The following is a 9,525-nucleotide window of genomic DNA, read 5'->3' on the forward strand; positions in this document are numbered from 1 at the left end:
TTTGCGTCTAAGAGCAGATTGTTGGGCCACTGTCACACTATTGCCTTTCTAAAATAATGAAAAATACATATATCTCAAACGTATAACTATACTCTAAAACTTAAGACTAATAACATGAATCATTTAATCTAATGTAAACATAAAACCAGATTTTTTCTTAATTACTACTTTCTTCTGAACTGCGCAGACTTTTGGCAAAATTTTATCAATATTGATTTCATTCAACTACACAAATCAATAGGTGAACCAATAGCTTAATGTATCATTATATTTGATAAATCATTTTTGACTTTAAGAACTTTAAGAAATTCAATTTTAATCTTTTTTAATTATCTTTTCTACTTACAATTAACAATTTTTCTTCATCAACTTTCCTCGGTGTCAATGAGTCCCAGCCGTAATAACTGATTTTTAATGTAGCCCTTATTCCTTTTACAGGATCTCGGACCACGAAAATCTTCAGCATTTTTGCTTCAGATAATTGCATACTGACAATTGTTGGAGCGAAAAATTCTGTGGCATGGTAATGGAGCATTTTCCAATCGCCGTTGTATTCTACATAGAAAAAGGTAGATATATAAATTGTTTTTCTTAACCCTAACTACGATGTCGAGTGTCACTCTATACTGATTTTGTTCCACTAGCTCTACTGTCGAGTTATAGGCGACATGTAGTTGTGTAGGAGGTGTAATACCTCTTTTTGCAGAAAATTTTAAAACAGAAAAGATTTTGTAACTAAAATGTTGGAATCACGAATGATTGAAATATAAAATAAATAAATATGTTGCTAATATTCTAGCTACAAAATTATACTTTTTATAAAATAAAACAAAAACATTGAAAGTAAAAAATCGTAATTTTAGTGTGGAACTGGTGGAATAAAAACAAAAACAGCGTTGGAGTGAAAAGGAATAGAATTCTAAATGATTGGATAGTACATTGCACATTGTAGTAAGCATTTGTCATGATAATATCATGACCATTTAATTTGAGAGACAAATATTCGTCCATGTAGTATTTAAATTGTCGAACAAAAGATATGATGCTTTTCCTATGCATGCTACTTATATCTTTTATATCTTATAATGGCTTGTAGGTACATTCGTCAAAGGTATTATTGAATATAATAGATATTATTCTATTTTTGTAATTTTTGGTTTTGAATTTAAATTACCTATAGATGACCAAGATGGGGCAACCCATACATCATTCAATTGCCAATAGAGAGCACCCATAGTTTTTGCTGGACTTATTCTACCGACGCGATATGCCTCGGATTCTGTTCTAGTTGCCATCGCTTGGCTAATCTATTTTAAATTAAAAAAAAATCAATTATGACATAATTTTACATATTTTACATCATCATACAACAAGAATTATATAATACAAGCAAGAGCAATGAGGAGCTAAAAATGTCACTCATAGACATCGTATTTTTTTTGTCGTTAATGAAGAACGTCAATTTTGTAGTTTTTGGTAAAAAGTATACAAGTACTTATTGCTGTTTAGGATTTCATACTTCACTAGATTTAAAAGTCGTGATAATTGCCATAAATCTGATTTTTGAATCACATTATACAAACATTGAAGACTTTTGCACAGAATTTTTTTAGAAAAAGATATTTATATAAATGTTGAGTAAATGTTACAAATTGTCGTGGTGTTTTTGCAGATAGACTTTGTGTCGATGCTCTAAAATTCGACTATTTTTAGGATAAATCGTGTTCACCAATGATATATTAAATTTTTATTTTCATTTCATTCTAATAATAATTTTTTTATAAATTTACTTATACTTGTATTCAAAAAAATTAATTTCTGAATTGTGTACTAAAACATATAAATAATTAAATTATAATCCTGATATTTTTCCAAATTTTTAATTTGGTTTGAATTTGTATATCGAGATACTAAAAAAATTTCAGCAATTTTCAAAATTTACAATTTTTACTGAAGAAAATTTCATACTAAATACTACTTTTTTATTGATGATATAGATATGTATGTATCTTTTTTCGCATTTTTGTTGATCATTTTTACCTGACTGTAGTAAAATGCAGTTTCAGGAAAATGTACACTATTTTCACTTGGTAATGGCAAATGTTTTTTTATGAGCGTCACCATTGGTTTGTAGCCTAGTGGCAAGTGCTGCCTGCAATCAAGCATAAAAATATAGAAATATTATTATTACAAATTGTAATTGGTTCAATCGTTACATTTCTTCATATACAAAAAAATCATCAAATATTTTCTGTAATAATAAAATTTACCTATGTTCCGGACCAGCTTTAGCACTTGTCCAGGAATGATGTGAGGGCAAACCTTGAAAACCATATTCAGACACAAATCTGGCTTTTGGATAAATATTCGGATCCCAACCGTCGTTCACATAATTGTATACGTGCACTGATCAAATTAAAAATATTTTATATTATATTAAATAAAATATAGCAAAAATTTTTTTTTGGCAACATTTATATGTTCGAAGAATTTTTCTCTTCATATTATTGATTGATTGTTACATTTATTATTATGATGACATGATATAGCATTACTTTCATAAAAAATGCAAGTATTGTTAAATTTGTCTTACTTAAAGTTTTTTGAACTAATGGTATTGTAAACATTTTATCAAGAAGAAGGGTAATTTACTTACAGTAAGGGTATTTAACTTACTGTCTCCATATCTGTAATCTTGGGGATCACTGGCTATGAAATCTTGGTCTTCTGAATTTATACCATTAGATGGACTTGACACTAAAAATGTTCTTGATGGGTCTACTCTTCTTACTGCATCTCTTATTACATTCACATATAATTCTTTATATCTACAAACACAAAAACACTGATTTGTACCAAATTTGAAATATTTAAAAAAAGAAGTTAATTAAAAAAATAACGGATTTACAGTTATTTTGATTTAAATATAAATTCTTATGAAATTAGCTAGAAATTCTCATCAATGCTGAAAATGATGATGTAGATGCTTCTTAAATTATGGTCCATTGAGAGCAAGTCCATTTTTTTCCTAGAAAAATTTATCATTTGTCCCACCTTACATGAATTAATGATTTTCCCTAATCGAATAAAATACAAACTAGTGATCGCAAACGCCTTAAAATTGTATGGCAAATTATAGAAGACATGAGGCTCTATTTGCAATACATTTAACGGTAAATTTTTAATGTAAATAAAGTTTTCATACTTACTCTTTTTCATATCGTTCCTGTTCAGTAATAGTTCCATACCAATTTTGACGTAAAGCAGCTTCATTTTCATTGTTTCCAGCCCAAATAGCAATACTAGGATGATGTTGTAACCTTCTTGCATTTTGCACAACTTCTATTTCCACGGTACTAAAATATAATTTCAAAAATTATATCAAAAATTTCATAAAAAAGTAATAATACATATTTAGATAGGATTGAGCTGGTAATGTAACAGATTACCAGACAGAAAGGATCTACTTTTCTGGTTTTCATTACTGTCTGATAGAATACTGGATTTAGGGACACGATGCACATGATTAACTCTATATTTTATACTTACTTTAGGAATTTTTCATAAGTTGGATACATAGCACAAGCGAACATAAAATCTTGCCAGATCAATATGCCCAATTCATCGCAAGTTTCATAGAAAAGTTCGGATTCATAAACACCTCCTCCCCAAACTCGAAGCATATTCATATGGGCATCCTTTGCTGATTTTAATAGCCATTGAACTGAAAGAAAAATAAAAATTAATTCATAAATATAAATATTATTATTTACTTAGAAATAGAGAATATCTAATATCTTCTTTTTACATATGATATCAACAACGGATTATAATTAAAGGAGTGCTTCAACTTCAATAACAAATGTGTTAAAAAAATTTGCTATTATATTTTGAGCTAGAAAAATTTGCTAGATTTTTGTTAAATTTAATTGAATATGAAGATTTATTCAAATATCAGAATATTTTGAAAATTTTCTTCTAAATAAATATTTTCAAATTAATGAAGAGTGCCAAAACTATTTTACCAGTGCTATAATTTGCTCCCCATTCTGGCAAGATATCAGCTGGAATCCAATTAGATCCTTTCATAAAAACATCCACATCGTTTACTTTGAAGAAAAATGTGAGACCAATGTTATCTAAAAATTAATATAAAAACTATTAGTCTTATTGTGTTATTGTTAGTATCCTTTCAAAAATTTTTAGATACATTAATACCTAAAAATCGTGTGCATGATGCATCAATAAAATAATAATAATAAGGCGTAAAGACGAAGGTTTTTCATAAACCCTTAAATGTATACAAAATATTGTCTTATATATAAAGATTTTTTTTTAAATTTTACCGTTTGCCAAATTGTTCCAGGAAGTAGCAATTCAATGAAAATCGATTTTTGAATTAATTTTGTACAACTAACTGACGTTTAAAATTTTTTTTACTAAAAAGTCTAGAAGGAGGATTTTTGAGTTCAGTTAGAACTCCTTACTTAAATTGATTAATTGTTTTAATTTTTCATATTTCTTATCATGTTTTTTATGCATGTGCATTAATTCATCAAATAGTTCTTATAATTGTAATAATAATACCTGTAGGTTCTTGTACCAATTCAATTGTCCTGAATCCAATTCTTTTAATCCTATTTATACTGACAGAATCTGGACCAACATAGCTGACTTCCAAAGGATAAAGTGGTTGGGCTCCTAAACCATTTGTCCACCATAATTCTACGAATTTCTAAAAACATATAATATATTTTGACTATAGTAAATAGAATAATACTAATGATCGTAAAAAATATCATGAGACAATAGATAGATATGCAGTAATTTAACCAGGATGCCTTGTGCATTTTCAACTAAAAATTTAACATTTAAAAATAAGAATCTAGTATCTAACTGTTAGATTCTAACTGATTTATGAGAATTGTGTAAAAATCTAGTATCAATAGATAAAAGTGTTTAGAACGTTATTTTTGCAAAAAGTTCAGTATTGAAATTAAGTAAAATTATTATTAGTGCAATCCAATGCTGATTGTTATAAATTATTTTAATAAGTTAATTTTTAACTTAATAATATATTTATTTATGTATATTTTAACAAATTAATTTCTTTAAGGAATTAATTTAGTTAATTTTTATACCTTATGAATGGGTAATGTGAATGTGTAGGAAACTACACCATCGACAGATTTTATATTCAACTCAGCAACATCTGAAGCTAAAATATCTGTGGAATTTTGGTAGTTTCTGAAAGATAATTAAAATATGTTTATTCATCACATTTTGTTAAAAACGAAAATTCTTCTTTGAATAGTACTTAAATTTTTGTGAGACAAAATTTGATGCATATGATAAAAATATTAATCATTACACTTCTTAATTTGAAGGGCAGTAATTAAAGCTACTACTGCAGTTTTCGGCATAAAATTTTTTGTATTAGGATTCATGTTTACAACTGGCTGGTATCAAAATTGGTATAAAATTATTACATTATTATTACCTTATAGTAACTTGTAGAGATCCTTGTAAATTAAATGCTTTTAGGCCAGTTTCCATATAAACTTTAACGCTGACATTCCACATATCGTCATTAAGTTGTGTGAAGACATTAACGTCACGAATTGTGGCATGATCATATGATTCTAATTCTACTGACTTCCTGTAGAAAAAAATATAATTTTAAATTATGTGTTATTTGGACACCTTTTTTACGTGTGAATATTGGTTGATATATGATTCCACCGTTATAATAACAAATGAGGAAAATGTATCAACGATAGGTTTCAATATTTTGATCGAAAATAAATAAACAATAAGAAAACTAATCCTAAACTATCTCAACCTAATAGAATTCTAATTAAATTTTGACTAATAATAATTATTATTATAGAAAATACAAATATAAATACTAATAATGAAAATCGATTTTTATTAAAATCTTCTGTTATATATATACTTCTATATTTAATTACTATAGAAGAAATTATTATTAGAAACCTTATAAACATTAAAGATATTCAATCAAGTAATATTACAAAATTGAAATCATTTTCCTATAATAAAATTGTATTTGATTTAGAAAGAGAGTCAAATACAAATTCTAATATTGAATACACTGATTTAATAAATACAGTCATTTACAATAATGTAGTATCAACTATGGTTGTTCATTTGTATGTGCATCTTTAACAAAAATCTTGTAGAGTAATTTACTTATGACCTATATATTTTCAACCTGTCCAAGTTTCATGTTTTTAATATTACTAATTATTTACTATTTTTTACCAGATTCCTTGAGATGGAAAAGCAGGTCCCCAATCCCAGGAAAAACTGGCCTGCATTTTCCTGAGCATATTTGCTCCACATTCTCCATGGTATTCTGTGGGAACACATGTTGGTACTGTAGGATATATTTTTTGCAACTTGGATGCTATGGTTACAGGTGAAAAGAATTTTACTATCAATTCGTTATCTTTTTCCTAAAAAGAAATATTTAATTTAGTAAGATAAATATATCTTTTATTATAAAAATTTATTTTTTCGATTGAACTTGGCCACTTTCAAATGATCAGTATGAGAAAAGACAATACAAAAAAATTATAGTAAATTGAAATTTAGAATTAATTTCAAATAAAAATTATAAATTTAGTTTAGAAAAAAATATAATAGTTAATTATATTTCCAATTAAAACTAGATAACTCTTAAATGGCCAACATGAAAAATGAGAATACGAAAAATGTACAGTAAATTGAACTTTAGAACTAATTTTATATAATTGGATTTTTCAAGAAATCCTTGCACAAATAAATTAATCAATACGTTAATTATAATTGTAATTACTCTTTGATGAAATAATGAATTTAGAGAAAACTTTTTATGATAATATGTCTTAGTTATTTTTATCATAATTGTCTTAGTTAAATACATACATAACCAAAAGAATTTATTTTTTGTCCTTTTTCATATGACATAATATACAAATTATGCAAAACATAAATTAGAAGCATAATTAGAATATTTTTACAAATTTGTTACTTTGTTAAACATGTTAACAAGAACCATTTTTATAAAAGTTTCGTCTTTAACAAAATATGTTTATGGTTAACATGTTTTTAGCATATTGAATGCATTTTTGACTCACATATAGATAAATATTTATTGTTTTTTTTAACATTTTAATATATTCAGGAAAATGGTAATTTTTAATATATTAAAGAAAATTCCAAGTATGGCATTGTTATTCTGGTTTTACGAATATTTTTGCATGAACAATGAAGCAAAATAATCGAATTTTCTTCAGTATTTTTTTTGTCTGCGTATTTATTTAAAATAATTGGTCTATTTTTATTTATCTCACCTTTAAGGTATATTTGACATCATATCGATATCTCACGAACATGTTATCAGTCATATCCAAAATCAGGCCATTTAATGTAATATTGGCGATTGTATCTAAACCATGAAAAACGAGCATCATATGCTCTCTTCTTGCATTTAGTAAATCTGGAACTGAAAAAAATATAAAAACATTACTTATTAGCCTAAATTGAACTTAACATTATTACTTCAAAAAATCCAGTATGATATAGATTCCCTTTATATCATATTAAGTTCCTTTCCATGAGTTTTATGGAACAACTTTGTAATTTAATTGATTTTGGCTGTAATAGTACAGGAATAAATATAAGTACAGACAAAAAAGCAACTAAAGATTTAAAAGTTAAGTTTATATAATTTATTGCTTTTCTGCGACTTACATTAACAATAGTAGTTAAAAATAATAATACTACTTTTTTTAGTTAGTTAAAAATAATAATACTACTTTTTTCATTGCATATCATGATAACCTAATTATATTTTTTATGCATACTTTATTATGAAATTTTTTTTGATGAACAATTTTTAACATTTTTTTGTGAAGTAATGCCCGAGGGCTACTTTTGTTGTATATATGGTCTTTTTTATATTTTTGAAAAAGAACCAACAATTTCTACTTCCATCACTAATATTTTTTAATAGTATATTTTTCATCTTACCATCAAATTTTTTAGTATAAGTCCAGGATTCCTTGCCCACCATCACTAATACTTTTTAATAGTATATTCAATCGATTTGGAATAAAATGGATTTTTTTATCTTACCATCAAATTTTTTAGTGTAAGTCCAGGATTCCTTGCCTACCCATCTGGTGGCAACATCATTTTCAGCTTGCAATATTTCTGGAATTACTCCAAATTTCATCAGGGTTGAATAAACGCCTCCAGGAACTGTTACGTTTTCCAATTTTATAGCTAAAATTTATAAATATATAAAATAATTATATATAGATTTTATTTAATTATATATACATTCGTCAGAAAAAAAAAAAAACAAAATAAAAACAAAAAAAAACATCTTTATTTTTGCATCTTATGCATCTTCAACTTTGAACATTGGAAATTAATTTGTAGTGATTTCAGATCAATATATGTAGGAATTAATAAGTGAATTAATGCAAAAATTAAAATAAAACAACAAAATCTTATACAATTTAACAATTCAAAAGTGTAGAACATATGGTAAACTTCAACGGCTTATTAAATTTTAGTGACTGCTCCTTACAAATTTGCCAAAAATTAATAAATGTCTTTATATAAATTAGACTAAATGACTTTTATAATATCATATTTGGTATTTTTCTATAAATATTATGATAAATAACTTTGTAACTTATTTCATTAATAACTCATGGTAAATTTTCTCATGATTTTATTTTGAATGGCAATATTTAAACAACAAATGCTATATTAGTATTATTCGATTAAATATTTCAAACAAAAACAATATTGATTAATCTCAGTTAATTATAACAAGAATTTGTTGTCAAACATTAATTCACATTGAAAATTTAGTTAACAGCTTATAGGACAGTTAAGTTGCTCATTGCTGATTGAAATATATGAGTATAAAAAATCATAGAAAGAATATAAAAGACAAAAAAATAAATCATATATTTATTATTGGAAAAAACAAATGTGTCGATTGCGAAATAGTTTATATAAGAAGTTTAAAATTAAATTAATGATACTTGCTGATCTCGATTGGAAATATTTTGTTTTACTATTGGATTCAAGAATTAGAAGGTTTTAGGTACAAAACTTTAGGGATTAATATATTTTAATAGCAAGAATATACTAATTTTTTCATGGTTGATTTATGTTTTATCCTCGACTAGTAAAATAAAAGTCTCAAAAATGATTCATTTATAACGATAAAAAATATTTATTCTATTAATTACTCACTTCCATCTTCATTGGTTAATGTCCAATCACTCCCTGTCAAATTTATCAGTACTTCATTATTTGATCTCGCCATCGAATTTAAATGATACTCTTCATTTCCAAAAACTTGGACTACCAAAAGTCCAAGAAACAACATATATTTGTTCTTCATTTTGGTTTTTAAAAAAACCACAATTTGTATAAAATTAATTAATAAAAAATACGAAATATTGTTCTTATTACTAATCACAACGTTTCGACTTC

The 9,525-nt window shown here is 25.8% G+C and overlaps 1 protein-coding gene across 1 annotated transcript; it reads right to left on the reverse strand.

Moving 5' to 3' along the window:
* Window positions 1-123: 123 nt before the first annotated feature.
* Window positions 124-9,525, reverse strand: LOC113386738 (beta-mannosidase-like). The gene is made up of 16 exons (XM_026624498.1): window positions 9,283-9,525; window positions 8,143-8,292; window positions 7,359-7,510; window positions 6,286-6,479; window positions 5,501-5,659; window positions 5,142-5,247; window positions 4,588-4,735; window positions 4,026-4,139; window positions 3,550-3,724; window positions 3,210-3,356; window positions 2,677-2,828; window positions 2,271-2,406; window positions 2,041-2,152; window positions 1,175-1,307; window positions 347-555; window positions 124-225 (listed from the first exon to the last, which is right to left on the reverse strand). Exons 1-16 carry the CDS (start codon window positions 9,431-9,433, stop codon window positions 124-126), a joined length of 2,340 nt encoding a protein of 779 aa, XP_026480283.1. The 5' UTR covers window positions 9,434-9,525.

This window comes from Ctenocephalides felis, unplaced genomic scaffold (assembly GCF_003426905.1).
Source record: "Ctenocephalides felis isolate EL2017-DRISC unplaced genomic scaffold, ASM342690v1 CF-g0.4_SCAFFOLD_03571, whole genome shotgun sequence".
NCBI classification, from domain to species: domain Eukaryota; kingdom Metazoa; phylum Arthropoda; class Insecta; order Siphonaptera; family Pulicidae; genus Ctenocephalides; species Ctenocephalides felis.